At 47.7% G+C, this 21,596-nt stretch overlaps 1 protein-coding gene and 1 long non-coding RNA gene across 27 annotated transcripts in view; one reads left to right on the top strand and one right to left on the bottom strand.

Annotated features, from left to right (window-relative positions):
- Positions 1-21,596, top strand: part of LOC310694692 — a 196,616-nt gene that overhangs the window by 10,354 nt on the left and 164,666 nt on the right. The window lies entirely within an intron of this gene.
- Positions 1-21,596, bottom strand: part of NRXN2 (neurexin 2) — a 351,610-nt gene that overhangs the window by 262,561 nt on the left and 67,453 nt on the right. For 25 of the 26 annotated variants that reach the window (XM_083477881.1, XM_083477882.1, XM_083477880.1 and 22 more), the window contains one exon: positions 17,006-17,023. The exons of the other annotated variant lie outside the window; for it this stretch is intronic. In XM_083477881.1, the coding sequence (XP_083334007.1) occupies positions 17,006-17,023 (18 nt within the window). The remainder of the gene's footprint in view (positions 1-17,005; positions 17,024-21,596) is intronic. 26 annotated transcript variants of the gene reach the window in all.

The raw sequence follows: 21,596 nt of genomic DNA, 5'->3' as shown, positions 1-21,596 counted from the left end.
ACCACTGTACATGGAAGATGGTTCTCCCTCGGGGCATTCTGGACTCTCCTTCCTTGGAGATTTCTACAGAGACTGGATGGCCATCTGTCATGGATGCTTTAGCTGAGTTTCCTACATTGCAAGGGGTTGCACTAGAAAGAGGGACCTTGGGGTCCCTTCCAGCTCTGTGATTCTATGTTTTTCTGCTTCCACAATATTTCAATATGTTCCTATCATTTTATGTAATTGTATTTTGTATAATGTATAAAAATTATAAATAAAGCATGTTCTGTTTACAAACTAAACATTTAAATAGCTACCTTTCTACTGGTAGGACAGGGAGGGGGGCATGAGCATAGCCAGGATTTTTGTTGGGGAGGGCAGGCTTTTGTTAAGAGGGGCAGATTTGTAAAATTTTTGGTTGATTTTTACTTATGGGCCTTGGCTACACCCATGGGGGGCCACAGGAAGGAAACAAGGTCAGAAGGGGGCCACAGTCAAAAAAAGGCTGGGAAGCACTGATCTAGTCCAACCCCCTTCAAAGCAGGAATTTCAACACTGGTCCACCATCCTATTTGAAACCATCCTGGACCCTGCTTAGCTTTGCAAATGTGCCAGCAGTTTTATTGCTGCACCACTAGGAGTGGTCAGACCCTACCTGGAGTCCTGTGTCCAGTACTGGGCACCACAGCTAAAGAAGGATATTGACTAGCTGGAAGGTGTGCAGAGAAGGCCAGCCAAGATGATCAAGAGCTCTGAAACCAGGCCTTATGAGGAATGGTTGAGGGAGCTAGGGATGTTTGGCCTGGAGAAGAGGAGACTGAGAGGTGACATGAGAGCCATCTTCAAATATCTGAAGGGCCATTGCATGGCCTTGGCCTAGTATACCTGAAGGAGCGTCTCCACCCCCATCATTCTGCCCTGACGCTGAGGTCCAGCGCCGAGGGCCTTTTGGCGGTTCCCTCACTGCGAGAAGCAAAGCTACAGGGAACCAGGCAGAGGGCCTTCTCAGTAGTGGCGCCCGCCCTGTGGAACATCTGAAGGCAGCCCTGTTCAGGGAAGTTTTTAATGTGTGACATTTTGAGGTATTTTTAATCAAAAAGCCGCCCAGAGTGACTGGGGAAACCCAGCCAGATGGGCTGGGTACAAATAAATAATAATAATAATAATAATAATAATAATAATAATAATAATAATTATTATTATTATTATTATTATTATTATTATTATTATTATTAAAGCCGGAGCAAGTCTGCTTACTGCTGCTCCAGAGGGGAGGAATTGAACCAATGGATTCAAATGACAAGGAAGGATATTCCGGCTAAACATTACAAAGAGCTTTCTGACCGTAAGAGCCATTCGACAGTGAAGAGGACTCCCTCAGAAGGGGGTAGACTCTCCTTCACTGGAGGCTTTCAAACAGACGTTGGATGGCCATTTGTCAGAGATTCACAGCTAGCTTCTTGGATTGGAGAGGGTTGGACTAGATGACCATGGGGGGTCCCTTCCAACTCTATGATTCTATGACCCATCATGCCCACCGCTGCCATGGCTGGGCCCAGCTCCTGATTAAAAATTGCTCTGTCTGGGTGAACAAGGGAGCCGGCAGGTTCCTTGGCGAGAGGAGTCAAGATGCCACCCCCAAGACAAGGGAGGAAGGCGCAGTCTAGGAGATAAGCGGCGGGTGATGGAGTGCCAGACGCCGCCGTCGGCGGGTTTAATCTCAGGTCCCCTGCTCCAGGCAGCACGGAGGGTCATTTTTCTTGGAGATGGATGCTGGGCGCTGGCAGCAGCAATCTCCGCTCAGAGAGGCAAACAGGAGGCCTTTGCTGGAAGCCATGTGAAACCAGCAGCCTCTGGCCTCTCCAGAAAGGCTCCCACTAGCCACGAGGCCCCATTGCCCTTCCAGAGCTGTGGAGAGAACGCAGGACTGCTGGTCCGCAAAGCTGAAACCAGGTTATGGGGCATCCTTCCAAAAGCTGCAGAGGCAGGGCAGCCCAGCAAAGAGGCAAAGTGAAGCAGCTGCCTCAGGGTGGGAGACTCAAGACAGATGAGGGGGCAGTGGATCTGACCCCTGAGGAACATGCCACTTGCTGCCTCCTCCACTGCCTGCCTGCTCCTCTCCAGCCTCCTTTTACACACACCTGGGCCGGCACATGGCAGAGGGTGTGCACACAGCACAGGTGGAGGCAGGGGAGGAAGCAGCATTTTCTGCCTTGCCTCTGGCGTCAAAACGTCCTGGGCAGGCAGGTATCTGGCATCCCCACCTTGTGACAAACTCCTGAGAAACACCCACCTCTTCCACTCTTACCTGCCAGGCTACAAATGACAAGTTTCTCCCCGGCCCAACTGTTTGGGAGCAGGGGCAGAAACCAAGACTGTGGTTGTGAGACACATGAGGACGGGTGGATGGGAGAACGGGGCACCTTTTCTTTTATTTGGGGAAGAATCTGGTGTGCTCTGCATGCAGAAAGCCCCTGGATCAGTCCTCAGTAGCATCTCCAGGTGGAGCCAAGAAAGAGCACCAAGTGTGGCTGCCCATGGACCACTTGTTCTCAAGCAGACTTCTGTGGTCATTCTGAGTGCCCAGCCCAGAAGGGGATGATGCAACACAGAGGACCCTTCCGGAAGTGGCTGCTTTCCTGGAGGGCAGGGGGCTCCTCTCCGGAAATGGGGAGCAGGGGTCATCCCAAAGACTGCATCTAAATCACCCCATCCCTGTGAGCCGATGAAGAGGAGCGGGGAGTGTCCTATAGTGAGCTGAAACCAGCTGTCAGTGCTGAAGTCAGACGCAGGTCAGCAACTCAGGGAGCAGGTATCTGTTGTCAATGAGGTTAACTCTCTTTATTCAAGGAAACAAACACACAACTCGGCCTAGCGGTCTCCGCAACACTCCCCAATGGGTCTTTCCCCTACGCAGCAGTTGCCAGGACTGAATGTCCCTGCCTTCCACCGTTCCTAAGGCTCCTCCTCTCCCAGATGTTTCCCAACCAGTCTCAAATTGTGTGCACCTCTGAACTCTGTTCTGCTGTTCTCATTACTCTGTGAGTTTTCGGAGAAGTGGGTGGAAGGGAGGTTGTTGCGGCAGGAGAGGGAGAGTCTCCAGATTCTTGAGCAGCCTCTTGACACCCCCATCCTCTGCTTCAGCCTCAGAGTCTGGGCTGCTCCCTGTCACCAGCTCTTCCTGCTCACTAAAGCCTGTTGTCCCTTTGGCACCCAGCCCCTGCTCCCAATCTTCTCCCTCTGATCTCTCCTTGATGTCCCACCACCAATCCCCTGGCTCTGACTCTTCCTCCTCCGGGGGTTCCCTTGGGGGTTCCCTGGCTGGTGTCCGGCCAGACCCTGGCACCAGCACCCTGATGGAGCAGAGGACTCAGGAGAAGTCAGCCCTTTTCTATGTGTGCATAGTGCAGAGAGAGATGTTGTACCACTTACACACACCGCCATAAGGAAGGAAACGCATCAACAAAGAAGAGGAGGAGGTCAGAAATTTGCAGAAAGTTTACATGTGCTAATGTATAGTTATAGATGCAATTTTGGAAATAAAGACTATAATTTAAATTGGAATACAGTGCATCTCACTTTGGTGGAGGAATTTAAAACTGTGACCAGGTGAGTACTGTGTCCAGGTGGTCCTTTCAAGGATTTAGATTTAGACAGTCCTTCAAAAAGAGGACATTCCTCTGTAAAGTAGGACTGAAAGGAAAAGCAGTCAAGGGGCACTTCTAGACCTGTTTACTGAGCATTTTTTCAACACATAATGAAACCTGATTGTTTCTGATAAAGTCAAGAAGGTTTGTGGCAAATACTTAGGGCATGTTGGAGCTGCAGCAAAATGTTGAAGTGTGAAGTTCTCCGGCCATCCGCTCCACCCCATACCACTGCCACCTTTCCTAACCCCTCAGCAATCAGTCCGAATCTTTATATTTTTTAGGCCATCAAACAGCCAGTATAAAGCGAAACACTCAAAACATGGTTAAAATGTAATAACCACCTGTCACACTTCCACAGCATTGCAAAATACTTAATAATAATTAATATTTTTATGATATTATGTAACATGTAATAAAAGAGGCAAACCCCTACCCTGTATAATTCAGCCCCCCACCCCTGTCACCACCCCCTTATTATCTGGCACATTCTTCCTCCGCTTTCATTGCTCCAGATCCAGATAGCTGCCAGCCAGGTGGGACTCAGCCCTTCCCTTTATGCACAAGAAGATTCCCACACCCCGAGGGGCAGCTCAGCCACCCAGGCAACAGCAACTGTACTCTGCAAATTCTATGATTCCATGATATCCACAGAAATCGTTTCAACAATTTGTAAAAGTGGTTTTATTGGTTTTACAGTCCATTGAGATTACCTGTTTTTAGAACAGGCTTTTTTTTTCCGGACCTGTTTTAATCTTGTGCAATGCTTTGATGGCTTCATGTTATGAAGCAACCGACCTAGAAGTTTGTGAAACCATGAGAGAAACTAGCATCAAACGTGGTTCCTCTGGGTTTGCCTTGCCAGCCAAAAAGGCCAACACACACACACACCAGGCCTCCAGATACTCTGCTACATGTTTCTGCTGAGGGACATCCAACTCAGAGTAGACCCCATGCGTCTACTCAATTTATCCAACAATCAATTTATCCCACAGATATGCCCTACCAATCAAGCCCAAAGCAGCCTTCGGATCAAGAAATGCACGCTTTCGTACTCTTAATACCCTTATGAAACAACTGAGAAATTGCAAAACATTTATCAACTGTTGGATCTCTTTCCTGAAATCCTGTTTGCTCCTGGGATGGTATATTTGTCTCCTCATCCCAATCCCCCAAACCTCTGCAGCAGATGTTCCACATACAACTTGCTTACAATTTCTTCTTCATTCCAACCCTTGGACAATTATCTCTTCAGACCACCATCTCAGAAGCTCCAGAAACTCTGGAAGGATTCCCTGCGCCAGGGGTGGGTTGTCCTCTTTCACCACCTGAGGTGAAATGGGAAGGTGCTTGCCTTGCGTGTTGCATGCCACCTGCCCCCCCCCCCCCGCAGCCCTCACTGAAGCTTCACCTACTGGGATTGTGCAGCTACAGCTTCTTGGTTCCAGTGAGGTCTTGTGAGAGCCCCACAATTAGCCAAACGTTTTGGAAACTCTCTACCTCCGTTGCTGCATGCGTCAGATCTGCCCTATACTGTGCATCAGACAGCTTTACATTTCCCTGCTGCAATTATTTTTATTTATTTATGTAGCAAAGTTTAGATACCGTTTACCAGAACAAAAGACCTCTAAACCTTTTAACAAGAGTTTATATCCTGTCCTTATTTCTGGGAAGTTTTCCCACATCTTGAGAGAAAATAACCCCTTCCTTTCTTCCTCAAAACCCTCCCAACCTTCTCGATTAAACCACGGCTTATTCCATTTTCTCCTTCCTGGAAACCCTGACTTACTCACCTGCCTTGATCTTAATAATTCAGTAATTTTTTCTTCAAAGCAGAATCTTTCCAGGATCTGTGCATGTCACAACTGTGGGTACTTACAGCCAACAATTACTTCCGGGTTAAAGAAAATCCCCAACTCTAATTCAACTTCAGGCAACCGCCAAATCCTCCTCTGTGACACTGCTCCTATGTTTCCCCCAAGATGGATACCTGGGTATCTGCCAGGTTCCTATATCCACTACACACACATGCACTCCACAATTTTAAAGTGAAAGGTTGATGTTGGATTTCTGGTACCGGGAGGACTTGAAATGACCACACGATCCAGCATACCTGCTTCTTCGCTGGTAAAAATAAATTTAAAAAGCAAAATCTCCCCTCCCCATTCCCCCTCCCACAACAAGTTAATATAAAAGGGTCAGCAAACTAAGGCCCGGGGCCCGAATGCGGCCCCCCAGCCTCGTAAATCCAGCCCACACTGTGAAGCCAGAACCCACAACAAAGGCGAGACTCCCAACGATGAGAGGAAGAGGTTGAGCGGCGGCAGCTCTGCCAATCAAACGCCGTGCCTGGTTTGATTGGCAGAGCTGCCGCCGCTCAGTCTCTTCCTCCCACTGCCACCACCACCACCCTGGTGCTCCTGTGGGCCAGAGAGAGGAGTGGACGAGCTTGCTCTGCTACCCGCTTCACAAGAAGCAGTGGCAGCAGCGGTGCGCGTGGTGGTGGTGGCAGCAGCCCCTGGGGAGGCAAGTGCAGCACCTTCTTTCTCTGGGCAGGGAGGAAGCCCGTTTTGCGCCACTGCCGCCAGTCCTTCAGTGAATGAGGCAGGCAGCAAACCGAGAAGGTGGCTGGGGCTGGGGTGTGTGTGCTGATATAAAGACATCAGAAGAGCTTGCTGGATCAGGCCGAAGGGGACCATGCAGTCCAGCATCTTATTCTCACAATGGCCAATCAGATGCCTGTGTAAAACCGGCCAGCAGGACCCAAGCACAAAAGCCCTCTCCCCTGCTGCGCTTTGAAGGTATTTAGAAGCATTGCTGCCTCTGGCTGTGGAGGCAGAGTGTAGCCTTCCTGGCTAGTAGCCACCAACAGCCCTCTCCTCCATGAATCCTCTTTGGCAGCTATTTAAGTTGGGCAGCCATCACTGCCTCTTGCAAGAGCAAGCTCCACAGTTAACTATACCTGAAAGAGCGTCTTCACCCCCAGCATTCTGCCTGGACGCTGAGGTCCAGCACTGAGGGCCTTCTGGTGGTTCCCTCGCTGCGGGATGCCAAGTTACAGGGAACCAGGCAGAGGGCCTTCTTGGTAGTGGCACCCGCCCTGTGGAATGCCCTCCCACCAGGTGTCAAAGAGAAAAAACAACTACCAGACTTTTAGAAGACATCTGAAGGCAGCCCTGTTTAGGGAAGCTTTTAATGTTTAATAGACTACTGTATTTTAATATTCTGTTGGAAGCCGCCCAGAGTGGCTGGGGAAACCCAGCCAGATGGGCGGGGTATAAATAATAAATTACTGCTTTATTATTATTATTATTATTATTTCATTACAATATGTAAAAATTTGCTTTACTTAATAAGCCCATCAGAGCTTCACCGGCATCTCAAGTTCCTGCAAATATTCTGCCCCTCACTGAGAGGGTCCCTCCCTCTCTTTCTCTCCCAGTTCTTGCATGGGAATCTCCTGCAGCTAACACTGGACCCAACTGGTCAAAAAAAAAAAAATCTCAACTTTGGGTCTTGTGGTCAATGGAGAGTGATGAAGTCGGATGTACAATAAAACAGTAATTTCATAGAATCATAGAATTGGAAGGGACCCTGAGGATCATCTAATCTAACCCTCTGCAATGCAGGAATACTGTATGCAGCTGTCCCATATGGGGATCAAACCAGCAACCTTGGCATTATCACCACCATGCTCTAAACAACTGCGGTCTTAACTATCCAAGGGACATATTGCTATCCACTTTCCAAACCTGCAATATTTTTGCCCTTATTGATGTTGAAACTTAGTAAGTCTAATCCACCACTGGGGTCTCTTGTTTTTCCTTGATGCTGCTGGCACCAAAAAAAAGTAATATATCCAGGAAAATCAATATTATCTAGAGCCCAAGTTTCTTGCAATAGGATCAGTTCAAACTCCCTTAGGAACTTCCCCTATCACTTCATCCACCCAGCTCTGCTCCATGACGCAGGCTCTTAATCTTATCCTCACTTAACCTCCCCTGTGATAAGGAAAACTCATCCACCCCCAAAGGCATCCGCTCCAACCCATCCATGCTATGAGCAATGGCCCCACTCGACTCCTCGCAATTCTTCCGTTCTGTTCTTTAGCTTATTTCTGCTTACACCTGCTCAGCCTCAGTCACTATAGAAGGGGACTCTACACACCTGATCCAGAATGGGCATTTCTGCTTTAACTCTAGTCATCATTTCTGCTCTTGACAAGGAAGTGATCCAAGAGAGCCTAGTTCTTTAGGAGCTTAGCTATCTGAAGATCTGCCATTCCTCAGGGCTTGGCTGTTTTCGTATTAACAAAGTAGGTGGAAGTTCCCTGGATACAGAATCATTGGGCATCCCCCAAGTCTATTGCTACCCTAACAGAGATTGATCTACCTCTTGATATTGAACACTGGATGACTGACGATGGATGCCTTTGCGAGAGCAGCTACCAAAATTAAGAGTTTATTCTCTAGTGTTGATAATCTAAACAAGAGTGTTTTTAGTTCAAAAATGTGGAAGAAGTAGTCATAATACATCAATAGCTTCTCCTCCAAGGGCTCCATGGCCTTGGACATTATATATCTGAGAGGTAGAGTGGTGTAGTGGTTAGAGTGTTGGACTAGGATTTGGGAGACGGGTTCAAATCCCCACTCAGCCATGAAGCTCACTGGGTGACCCTGCCTTTGCAGCCTAACCTACCTCCCAGGGTTGTTGTGGGATTAAATTAGGAGGGAGAGAACCATGTCCACCACCTTGAGCTCCTTGGAGAAAAGAGATGGGATATAAATGCAATTAATAATAATAATATATGTGTTTGTGTGCTTTGGACCTACCGTTTTCTCTTGACTGTAGTTTGTTTTAACTGATTTTAATATCATATTTTCAAATCATTGTAACCTGCCCTGTTACGACCTCATGGGGGTGGTCAAGTAAGAAATCCAGTAAGTATAGCAACCAGAAGCATTTGAACCTTAGCCTAACCCGAAACGGAACCTATGATAGACTTTGGAGAGCCCAGAGAGCAGCTGGAATATCCCAGCAGATTTAATCCTCTGGGAACTCACTCTCTGTGTGGATAACTCTGGCTTTTCTCAGAGGTGGTCCCCAAAGAGAAGAATCCCTTCACATTTCAAAAAGGGCTCTTTATAGAGTCATCCAATACTCAAGATGGAATAGGCCCTTATTTATATAATGTGTGTCTTCCCTCTAAAAAACAGAACTTTGATGTTTGAAAGGATAAATAACATCTCTTTACCAGAGCTCTGCCTTGCAAATTCTTTAATTCAGTAAGATTTATTTTACTTTTGAGTATACCAAGAACGTCACTTAGATGCTAAGCAGCCAACCCCTTTGAGCCCCAATGAGGGATTCCCTTAAAAGCAATGGGGCTGCTAGGCCAATGAGTGGTCATGGGCTAGGGGGCAGCTAAGTTGTTCTGGTTTTCTCCCCATCTCCCTCCTTGCAAAGCTTCTGTGGACACTTAAGCACTGCAATTTTATGAAGAGCATGCAACTACATTGAGAAGTGTCTGACTTTTTCTTTGTATAAACAGCATACTGTATCTTATAACCCCCCGAGTGGGGCCTGCTGGATCAGGCTGAAGGCCCGTCTAAGCCAGCATCCTGTTCTCCCCAACCAACCAAAGACACCTACTGGAAGGCAAAAAAACCCTCCCTCCTGCTCTCCAACCTAGACACACATATCCTACAGTTCCAATAATACACAAGTGTTGAAGCTTGAAACGAATACAGAAGCCACCCGCTGTTTATTCTCCCAATCCCCCCCTCCCCTGTTCACAAAAATAACTGCAAATGATCAAGTTAAAAATAGATACTGTAGAAATATACTCACACACTCTGTCCACCATTGCTCTCTATGAATGAATGAATGAATAAATCAATAACCCCAGCTGCTCAAACCAGCAACCACGCCCACCCGGGGCCAGCGAGAAAGAATGTGCATGGAGGAGTGGGCGTGGCTTTCAAGGAAGCAAGCTCTGAGCATGCCCAGAGTACATTTCAAGGCAGCCTCTTTGCCTTGGATTAAGAGAGGCTGAGAGGGGCAGAGACCTGATTGGCCTGAAAACAGGAAAGGGACAGAAAGGTTTTACCAGCTTCTCTGTGTTCAAACAGAAGTATAAGATGTCATAAGATAGGAAAGAGTGTGTGGCTTTGACATTTTTGTTTTGTTTTGGCCGGAGCCCACTTAGAAGGCAGTAACCCCAAACCACTCTGGGAGTTAACTGCCCCCACGTGCTAAGGCTTCTCAAACTCGTGCAACTCCTTAAGGTCATCTATTGCAATTTTAATTTCTTTTCTTTGGCTGGTTTCAGTGTCTCGTGTTGATGCATTTAGGATTGTGGCCAATTCTATATACTACTCACAGAAGACCCATTGACGCTGATGGACATGATGAACTTCGGTTCATTAATTTCAATGGCACAACTCTTGAGTAGAACCAGTGCTTTTTTTTCTTTAAAAAACCGTTTAGGGTAAGGTTACCAGATATTTTTCAATGAATCTGGGGACACTTTTCAACTTCAATGGATTTTGTATGGGCACTGATTTGTACATCCAGGGAGTGTCCCCAGGAAATGGGGACTTCTGGTAGCCTTAGTTTAGGGGTACTCTCATTTTCCTACTCATATTGAAATACTGCCCCCAATGAGGCTAAGCTTAGATTCACAAAATGTTTAGGGGTATGCATGACCCTGCGTCCCCCCAGAAAAAAGCCCTGAGTAGAACTGAATTGGTTACAGCCTCTAGTTTGTATTATTTTATTCAGATAGTTCCAACAAGGCAACCAAGTTATTAAGCTTATCCTCTTTCCGAGTTAATTTGCAGTGAATCTACTGGGCAGTTCTAGCAGTTAATAAAGTTCTGAAAAGAGGGAACCCCCTGACCGTGCCGTCTCAAGTGAAGAATTTGAGGTCAATATATGACACAGAGAGGGAGGAAACATCAGCAGAACACAGAAAGTCAACACTGATTACTTGTGGAAATATGACATGAGTCTACCTGTGGTCTAACAGTGAAAAAAGCAACTATCATTTTCAACTATAATGAAGATGGCAGTCTTCTGGACTGTGGACAGGTTTAGATTAAGAGCATGAGAAGTGTCTGCCACACGGTTGGTTAGAATGAAATTGCATAAAATGAACTGAAAAAATCAACTGGTAAAACACACATTAGAATACAGTTGGGGAGGGGGAAACCCATTAAAACGGAATTATTACATCTTTCTGATAACCTATGGGACCCCAATCCCTCATAAACACTTTGACCATTGGGATTCTGGAACGCCAGTCACTAGCTGGGACCCACCCTGAGTGAAGACATGGTTTCAACTCGCAGAGCAGCTGGATACTCCAGCAGGTAGAGGTGACTTGCCCAGTCCCCCAGACACATTCCGAGCCCATTGAGCATGCTCTGTTCTGTTTGTGCTATTTCTGCAGAGTCCTCCCCCACCCCTGCCGGCTTTTTGTTCTATTTTTTTGTTCATACTTCTACAGACCATTGGATTTCTCCAGCACTTGGATGCCTCACTGGTACCATTCTGGGTACCTGAACTTTGAAAATAGAGGGAATTGTCAGAGGCAAATTTAGGAGAGTGCAACTGGTTTCCCCGCACTGGGCACTGAGCCGAGAGGCCGCCACAGGGGGCACCGCAACAGTGATGTAGAATGCAAGGCGAGAGGGCTGGGGGGTGCCAAAATTTGGTATCTGCACAGGGCACCGCTGAAATTTGAAAGCCCAAAGTCCATCACTGGTATTGTTCCATGACAGGCTTTGGACATGCCTATGTTAAAGATTTGCAACCACTCTGAAATGGGTTGACATTTGCAGCGCAACAGGGTTATACAGACCATTTATCTGCCTGGGGATGGCTGTCCCGACACCTTTGTGCCTCTGCTCGTCTAGTGTGTCTTATGTCCCGTCCCCCCGCCCCCGCCTGCCCCAAAACATACCACTTCTACATCAAATGTGCCATTGCATCTGCAAAAGAGGCTCTTGATCTGTCTCATAGTGAGCATAAAGGCTACCAACTTGCACATTAGAAAAGGGCTGCATTCAAATGAGCAGACCCATTTTCTGCCTCCAAGGAAAAACAAGTCTCAGCCCTGCAGGGCTTAGGTTAAGATCTCAGCTTCACAAAAGGGACGACACAGTCCCAGCTTCTTCTTCATCATCATTATCTTCTTGGTCTTCATCATCTTCTTTTGGAGTTGGCAGGTGGTGGGCTCTGTGGCAGTTACGTTGCTTTAGCACTGCTGCCCACATGTGATGCAGCCAGATAAAAAGAATCTGGACTGAAGGAAAGTGTAATTGCCCTCCAGCATGCTTCAAGGATAAAATTATGTGGCAGAACAGAATAAAGGAACCAGAGCAAAGAAAACCCAATTGAGAACTTTCCTTTTGAACAATCTTGCCACAACCAAGACATGGTGGGAAGCAGACAGACAAGCACTTTGACTAGCGAGAGCCTGCCCAAGTTTGGGCATTGCACTACCAAGCAAGCACTGCATGCTTCTGTAGGATTTCTGGGCACTGCTCTACAAAGGGGGCACTGTGTGCTGTTGCAGATTTTTGAGCAATGCGCCTGACTTGCTGGTTCTCACTTCTTCCCATGATCACCGAACCTTCCAGCTATCCATGAGGCAAATGCCAGATCTGATGACCAGCTGCACTCCTCAAGGAGTCATTTAGCCAGAGCGGTGAGCCTCTTTACGGCGTGGGATTGCATTGTATCGGTTTCTGATTGTCTAGCCGCTTTCGGCCAGGGGAGAGGAGGTGGTGGTGGTGATGCTAATAATGGGGGACTGAGATACAGAGGAGATTTGTCTGTTTTGGTACAGGGGGCGTCAGAAGTGGGAAGTGCTGTTTCTCAGAACAGAAGGCAGCCCTGTGAGCAGCGCCCGGATCAACCAGCCTGGGTGCTATTTTTGGAATTCCTGCCCTGAGGCTCATGTGAACGTCTTCCTGCACATCGGTGCCACTGGAGGGTTCCCTCTGGATGCAAATAGCAGCTTTGAAGGGAGAGAAGGAGGGGGGCAATTTTCTTTGGGACCCTGGCAGGGTGGAAAGGATTCATATCCTCCCCCCAACTTGCTCCCCTGTGGTCCTGCCACATTTAGTTTGGCCCACAGTGAGTGAATTTAATTTACTGGCAGCCAAGCACAAACTCTCTTTTGTGGGAACGTATCGAATCTCCCAGACTCTTGGGGTGAGACTTTCCACACATCTCCTTCCCTAAGAATCACCCCCAAAGCATTTGCATCACACATGGAGTCTCCCACAAACAGGGGGTTACAAAAGAGGCAGCTTTGGAGGTCAAGAGCAGCACTTCTAAGTGGCTCTGGAAAGAAATTAGCCCATGCCTTCTTGTCCTCGTTAACCATCTAGCCACCACATTCTGCCGAAGTTTCCAAGCCACCTTCAAGGGCAGTCCCAGAAACAACGCCTTGCCGTAATCTAACCTGAATGCTACCAGAGTGCAGACAACCAAAGCAAGGTTATCACCCAGCTAGGGTTGCAAATGAGCTACCAGCTGAAGCTGCCAGAAGGCCCTCCATGCCACAGAAACCACTTGTGCCTTTAGTGAAAGTGCTGGATCCGAGAGTACCGCACACCTGCTCCATCAAGGGGAGTCCAGAGCAGGATGCATCACACTCATCCATACGGAGGGGCCACCCACTAAGAGTGTCTCCATCTTATCTGGACTGAGCTTCAGTTTGTTGGCTCACATCCAGTCCATTACCAGGCACTGATCGAGCACATTCAGCGCCACACCTGCTTGAGCTGCAAAGGAGAAGCAGAGCTGCATGTCAACAGCATATTGATGACAGCACACTCCAGAGCTCCTCACTCCATGGGTTTATGTAAATGTCAGGCAGCATGGGGAATAAGATCAAACCCTGAGGAGCCCTACTCTGAGACTCCACAGGGCCAAATCATGTCTCCCAAGCACCCACTTCTGGAGGCAACCGTGCAAATACAATTGGAACCAAAAGGTGTGTGCCACATCTAAGATTAACCACACATGCCGTGCAAGTCTATGCAAGTCTACTCTGAATCAAGCCACAGTGAAACATTGGGGGGGGGGGCAGAACCCACTGTGTCCCCTGTTGCCCAACACAACAACTTCGTGGGAAGGCAAACGCTACAAATGAACATGCATCAGAACAGCCTGACTTCTGGATCCAGCCAACGGAGACCCATCTCATCAAATCTCCTGTTCTTACTGTGACCAACCGGATGCCCCAATGGAAAGCCCAGCCCAGCACGACAGCAACACTCTTGCCACTTGTGATTCCCAACAACTGCTATTTAGAGAGTGCTGAGTACTGAGTCCACACGGAATTCTCCTTTTTCACACACTGGGTCAGCGTCTTTGTCAAACCATCCACTATGACCTCACTGTCTCTTTCCTGGTTAGTCACTGCTAGTGCAGATCCCATGAGAATCTTGTTGGTGGCAAGGGAAAAAACAGGCATAAAAAGAAGAATTCCCTGGATGCCAAGATCCAGGTTTGGGGCAAGTACTCTTTGGTGAGAGAACACCAGCAGAGATTTAAAATCACAAAATATGCAGCAAAGGAAAGCGTGGAAATATAGGGTGTTAGATCTTTAAAATATGCCCTTCATCAAACAGTAGAAGAAGAAGAAGAAGAGTTTGGATTTGATATCCCGCTTTGTCACTACCCTAAGGAGTCTCAAAGCGGCTAACAATCTCCTTTCCCTTCCTCCCACACAACAAACACTCTGTGAGGTGAGTGAGGCTGAGAGACTTCAGAGAAGTGTGACTAGTCCAAGGTCACCCAGCAGCTGCATGTGGAGGAGTGGGGATGCGAACCCGGTTCACCAGATTACGAGTCCACCGCTCTTAACCACTACACCATGCTGGCTCTAGAGTTGGAAGGGACCTCAGGCTCATCTAGTCCAACCCCCTGCAATTCAGGATTCTCAACTAAATCATCCATGACAGATGGCCATCCAGTCTCTGCTTAAAAACCTCCAAGGAAGAAGAGTCTACAACTTCTTGTGGGCGTCTGCTCCACTGTCAAACAGCTCTTACTGTCAAAAAGTTCTTCCTGGTGTTTAGCTGGAATCTCCTTTCTTGCAACTTAAAGCTGTTCATTCAAGTTCTACCCTCCAGAGCAGGAGAAAACAAGCTTGCTCCATCTTTCATGTGACAGCCCTTTAGATATTTGAAGATGACTAGCATATCTCCTCTCAGTCACCTCTTTTCCAAGCTAAACATACCCAGCTCCCTCAACCATTCCTAATAAGGCTTGGTTTCCAGACATTTGATCATCTTGGTCACCCTTGTGAGTTCCAAAACTTCCCTCTTCCCTTAGAATAGAAAGAGACCACACATTTGGTAAATTAAAAATGGTTCACTAACAAACTCTCCAAATGTCAGATTCATATGTTTTCCCAGGCAGCATTCAGAAAAAAGGTGCACAGGCAGTAAAACGTGGCTAAGTTACAGTGGTGAAGTTTTGGAAAGAGAGCCAGTCACTTTCTTGATTGTCAGGGATTATGGGGGCGATGTGATATAGTTACTGGCTCACATGAGTGTGCATGAAAGAGTTACCTGTGTCCTGAGCTCAAGTTACCATGGATGGGATTTAGCAGGTTTATAGCAGCATTTGCTTCCTCCCTCTTTCTCTGCTTCCTACAAGAAACTGCAGCCAAGCATGGCTCCCAAGTGCAAGGGAAACCACATGAATAGAAAATCTTTCTAAAATGAGATTTTTACAAAGACTGTGTGATTCTTTTATAAGGAAACCAAGTTCTTTCTTTTAAAGTCATTTGAGAACTTTTTTATTCTTTATTTCACTGCCAACAGCAGAGACTTATCTGCTGTAATTTCTGAAACTCTGTGAGTAAAATCTTCATTTATTTGCAAAGCTGAGTTTCTGTGATTTATTCCTGCCGAAGTATTTTTGCAGGGAACATTTGTATAAAGGCGGGTGAGGGCAGATGTAAATCAAACAAGTTTTAATGGGCTTGGAGCAATCATCATTGTGCTATGGGAAAGTAAGAATCTCTCTTCCAAACCTCTGTCTCCAACAGGGAAAACCCAGCAGGTCTCCTGATACCTTTGGACTAACCTATCCCATCATCAATGGCCATCAGCTAAGTTGACTGTGGGAGCTGGAATTCAACAACGCCTCGAGGGCCCCACAGATGTTCCCCTGTCTCTGCTCTATGGAGTTGGAAATTAAATATGAACATCACAAGGAGGGTTTGCCCCAGCTGGAGTAGAGGGCATATTTCTGCACTTGTCAGCCCAGCCCATGACCTCTGGTTGCGAATGTTGTATGGAGCATAAGTGTACATGGTGTTTTCAGAGAGCACCAATCTCTGTCCCACAAGGAACTTGCAAATTTGGCAAAAAGGAGACAAGAGGGGAGAGGAGGCAGGTGGGGGAGAGAAACAATGGATCCAGGTGCTTCAGTTGCATGAGCTTAAGCCAACCTCCCACCTCCCCCCAACCTGCTGCCATTCCAGCTGCTTTGGACTGCAACTCCCATCAAGCCTTGCAGACAACACAGCAGTGCTCCCAGCATCATACAGCTAGCTGTGCTGCTTGGTGCTGATGGGAGTTGCGGTCCAAAACAGCCAGCTTTAACTAAGTTACAGGCTGAGTTGCAGCTGGGCATGGGAATCATTCTTTTAGCTCGATGCAATGCAACACACCCCGATTTTGGCACATCTAATTCAGATCAGAGGTGGGGGGGGGTGGAGACTGACATTCCCAGAGCTCCCACTTTAGTTTCTTAGCACACAACAGAAAGGGCTGGAAATGTTATCAAAGGGTAGAGGAGTACCATGTTTCTGGAAGCTGAATGCACACACCCAACAAGGAGGAGAACAGCTGGGATGTGCACAGTTGCCGTTTGAAATTCAAGGATAGAAATCGCCTAAGTGGAACTTCCATATCAAGAGAAAATGAGACCATGTAGACTCACGGTGTCCCAAAGAAAAGCACCTCTCCTACCCCAGCTCTGCCAAATGCCTTCACACAGATGCCTCCCCCTACCTACAAAAAAGCCTCTGCTGCCTCAGAGCAGGTCTCCCCTCCCAAATACTAGGAACAAAAAGAAAATGGTCTGTGTAACTTCCCCTACACCCCCAGCCAGCAACCCCATACAAGGAGAGCCCTGCCCTTTGCACTTTATGGAGCACAGATCAGATCCTAACAGGACTGCCAAACAGTACCCACCCCAACGCCACAAAACAAACACTTGTTTGGATCTCACAGCAACCATCTGATCAACACACAGCAATCCCCCTTCTCACCCCACCCCAAAATCCCTTTCCAAGCAGAGCATTAGGTATCAGAATGGCAAGGAAAGGCGCCTCTACTCACCTTCCAACGTTAGCTCTTCTGTGGGGATCCAGCAAGGCAGGCAGAGAGTTGGGGAAGGAAAAAGGAGAAAGAGAGAGTCAGGAGCAAGCAAGGAAAAGACCCAGCAACAGAACAACAGGCCAGCATCTCATGTAGACCTAGATTCAGGCTGGAATCCTGGAGAGCCACTCCTGCCAGTCAGCAAAGGCAATACTGAGCTATATACTGTTTGTCAATGTTTATGAATGCTCATTTACTGCTATTTGTTCACTTCTTGTGAGATAAAGAGATCCTGCTGCATTCCTTCGCTCCAGAGGAATCGCCAGCCTCAGCCTCATCAAAGAATCACAAAGCATCCTCCCCAGCCAAGTCATATTCTAAAGCGTTGTTGTGCTTTTATTTTTGTTTGCATTTTCTGAATTTTAGGGGGTTTTACTACAATGTTGTATTATTGGCATGTTTTGCTTCTGTTGTTAGCATTTGTTGCCTTGAGAAGAGTTTGTCAAGAAAGGCAGTCTATAATTAGTAGAAAGAAAGAAAGAGGATGAGGTTTTGAATTCCCTGCTTGGAATTCTGCAGAAAGGGGTCGTGTTTAGGTGAGAGGAGGGAAGCCTCACCCCCAATGCGCTGGTAAGAGACACCAGGTCCGAAAAGCATACCCAGAAGGCTGTTGCGAGAAGGAGATGAAACAGTTCTCTTCTGAAGAAGCCAACCAACAAATTCACAGAGGACAACAGCTAGCAATGGCTGACTAGTCATGGTGACCAATTTCAGGATAAGAGGCATAGGAACTGAGGAACCAGTCTTCAAGTGAGTCAGGCTATTGGTCATCAAGCTCAGTACTGTCTACACAGATGGGCAATGGTTCTCTGAAGGGCAAGAGATATTCCTCATTCTCCCAGCGGATGCCGTCAGGGATTGAACCTAAGACTTTCAGCATGCAGAGGTCGGGCTCCACTACTGAGCTCTGCCCCACCCCCCTGCCCCAAGTCCCAGCTGGAGGTCTCTTGTGCTCATGGCCTCCTTGTGGGCTTCCTGGAGGCATCTGGCTGGATCCTAAAAGGGGTGGGAATCCTGGAACAGAGAAGCCCCCTTTGCCTGGCAAGACCCTACAGCCAACTGCCCTACCAGTCCAGGTCTCTTTTTTCGCTCCCCTGCAAGCCGCTGTGCCCCCTCCCCTCTGCCGCTCCTATTCTGCATACAAAGCCTGAGCTCCACCATTCAGCTACAGCACACAGCCCTGCAATGGATTTTAATTATTTATTATGGGGGTTGATATCCCACCCATCAAATAGATTTCCCCAAGGCAGTTTGCAATAAATCAAAGTCCAATTGCTAAAAGCATTTAAAAGCATACCAAAAAAAACACAAAAAACAACCCCAACTACAGAGGAAAACAGCAGCCATTGTAAGTGTTTTTTCATACACACACACACACACACACACACACACACACACCTTACAGTGATAAAACAGTGTAGATTATAAAGTCTGGCCAGATAACAAAAGTCTTTGCCTGGCATTGCCACCATGAGAGCGTCAAGGGGAAAGCATTGCTCAAGCAGGAGCCACAGTGAAGAAGGCCCTTTTTCCAGGTTAACCAGGGGAGAGAAGAAGGCCTCTGATGAAGACCTGCACAGCAGGGATGGGGAAACTCTGGCCCTCCAGATATTGCTGGACTAGGTCTCCCAGCATGCCTAGACACTGGCTATGCCGGCTGAGGCTGACGTAAGAATATAAGAGGAGCCCTGTTGCTGGATCAGAAAGTCCAGCATCCTGTTGTCCTCACAGTGGCAAACCAGACGCTTCATTGGAAAACCAGTAAGCAAGGTTTGAGCACAACAGCCTTCTCCCCTCCTTTGTTTTTCCAACTATTGACATTCAGAGAAGAATAGCCATCCTGACTATTCTATCCACCAATAGCCCTCTACTCCATGAATCATAAGAACCTAAGAAGAGCTGGCTGGATGAGGCCAATGACCCACCTAGTCCAGCATCAGCCACCATCTTAGGTACATAGCAAAGAGGATAGGCTTAAGAACATAAGGGCAAGATCAGGCCAAAGGGGGCCCATGCAGTCCAACATCCTGTTCTCCTTGTGGCCACCCAGATGCCAGTGGAAAACTGGCAAGCAGGATCCAAGCACCAGAGCTCCTGAGATTTGCAGCAACAGGCATCAGTAACATTTCTGTCTCTGACCAGTGGCAGAGCATAACCATCATGGCTAGTAGCCATCAATGGTCCTCTCCTGCATAACAATATTTGAGTCCAACAACCTACAGAGGGCCCCATCCCTGTCACAAAGGGTTAGGGTAACAAGGATGTCCATTGGACAGCATTTTGACCAAGGCTCCAAGGGTCAGTGAACAGGATGGATTTTTTGCCAATACCAAGATGAATTTGGAGTGCCACAGGTTCTCCATCATCATCTTAAGAGCAAGGACACGCACCTGCAGAGACAGGTGATCACAGAATCATAGAATTTCAGGCATGGGTGGGACCCCAGGGTCAACTAGTCCAACCCCTCCATCAAAATATCAAAATAAAGGGCCCTAAATGACCAAGCTAGTGTTCTGAACTGGTCCCAGGAACAGAAGAGAAGGCGACACAGGTGGCGAAGCACCAGCATGATATGATCCTGATACAGAGTCCTAGTTAGCGATTGCAGCTGCCAAACCATCTTCAAAGGCAGCCCTGTCTACAATGAATGGTAGTAATCTAATCTGGTGGTTACCAAAACATAGATAACTACAACTAGGCTAAACCACTCCTGTGCCGGAGCTTAAAACCTTGGAAACTGCTTTATGATGTGGAAAGAGACTCAAGCTTCCCCCTAACAGTTGTTGGTTCTGTCTCTGCGCATATGCAGAGCACTAGGACAGCTGCTGGATGGGGCACTTTGAGAGATGGGCAAGAAGTTTCACTCCACCCAGGCGGCACTTGCATGGAAAAGGGGCCATACCCTGCCACCAGCTTTGGGGAAGCAGCAGATTGCACCAGAATGGCAGTACTGGCATTTCCACCAGGGGTGGGGGGTGGGGGGGTGGAATTCCAAAATCAGCAAAAGGAAACTCAAAGAGGCGGAGAGGAAACTCCACCCCTCCCCAACCCCTACGCTACACTGGTGACAAAATAAACCCTTAAAATAATGAATGTAAATAATGAATGCAAGACAACAAACAATGTGGCAGTAATTAGCACAGATCTGGGTGAAAACTCTGAGCTCTTGCCATCTGCAGAGAAATATACCCACCCACCCAACAACAGGCTCATGCGTCAGGCCCAGGCAGAGACTCAGCAAGGGGCAGGCAGGGGCAGGGAACCAGAGAAAGGGCCTGCCTCCCTGCCCAGCTGGGACATCAAGAGCAGCCACAGTTAGAGGCAGGATGCTCGGAGGCCTGGATCCAAGCCTGGGTTAAGCTTCCCTTTCTTTCTAGATGTGGTGGGTTCTGCTTACCCTGTTTGGAGGAGAGGGACACTACTCAGTGGTTGGGTTTTTGTTATAATCAAGTGATTCATAAAAACATAGGAAGGGTCTGCTGGATCAGGCCAATGGCCCAACTAGTGCAGCATCCTGTTCTCCCATTGGCCAATCAGATGCCTGCAGGAGACCCACTAGCAGGACCCAAGTGCAAGAGGCCCCTCCCCCACTGCCGTTTCCAGAAACTGGTATTCGGAAGCATAGCTGCCTCCAACTGTGGTCAAGCATAGCCATCAGAGTTAGTAGCCATCAGTAGCCCTCCACTCCCTCTGCAAGAATTTGCCTCATCCTCTTTTATAGCCATCCAAGTTGGTGCCTCTTGTGGAAGGGAGTTCCACAGTTTATCCATACACTGTGTGAAGAAGGATGTTCTTTTGCCCCCTCTCCTGAATCTTCCAGCATTCAGCTTTGTTGAAAGTCCACAAGTTCCAGTGTTGTGAGAGAGGGAGGAAAACTTTTCTCCACCCCCTTTCTCCATGCACGGTTCAACTAGGTTCTGCTCAAAGTAGGCCCACTGAAAACAATGGACCTGTCTTAGTCATGTTTATTCGTTTCAATGGGTCTACTCTGAGTAGGAGTAACACTAGATACAACCGCCAGTCTGCTTTTAAATTCACCGAAAAACAAACGGAACAGATTTCTAAGGCAACATCGTTTTGGTTTTTCAAATAGCCTTTCTTTAATTAGCGCTGTCACACGCTTTCATTTAAACACCATTGCGCGGAGATATAAAATATAGCCTAGAAAGTGTTCAGCGCTAATTAAAAGATTGACTAAAAGAAGGAAACAGAAAATGATGCCCAGAGGAGAAGACGCAGCAAAGGCGTCCTGAAGAACAACAACAGGTCCACCTGCCCCAGACGTCACAGGACAAGTCTGAACCTCTTTGGAAAGAAGAGTAAATTGCCCAGAGAGCCATTCCGACTTGCAGGCTTACGGGGGGGGGGGGGGGAGAGAACGACCCGATTTTCTGCAGGTTGGAATGGTGGAAGAGCCATAGGGAAATGTCAGTCATTTGGATGAGCCACAACAATGAAGCAAAAGAACATCAGAAGAGCCTTGCTGGATCAAGCCAATGACCCCATCTAGTCCAGCATCCTGTTCTGACAGTGGCCAACCAGATGCCCCAAT

The sequence above is a fragment of the Podarcis liolepis genome (assembly GCF_965112155.1).
Source record: "Podarcis liolepis genome assembly, chromosome: 15".
In the NCBI taxonomy this organism is placed as follows: Eukaryota; Metazoa; Chordata; class Lepidosauria; order Squamata; family Lacertidae; genus Podarcis; species Podarcis liolepis.
The sequence above is the reverse complement of the archived record's forward strand: the minus strand, read 5'-3'. Positions and strand labels throughout refer to the sequence as shown.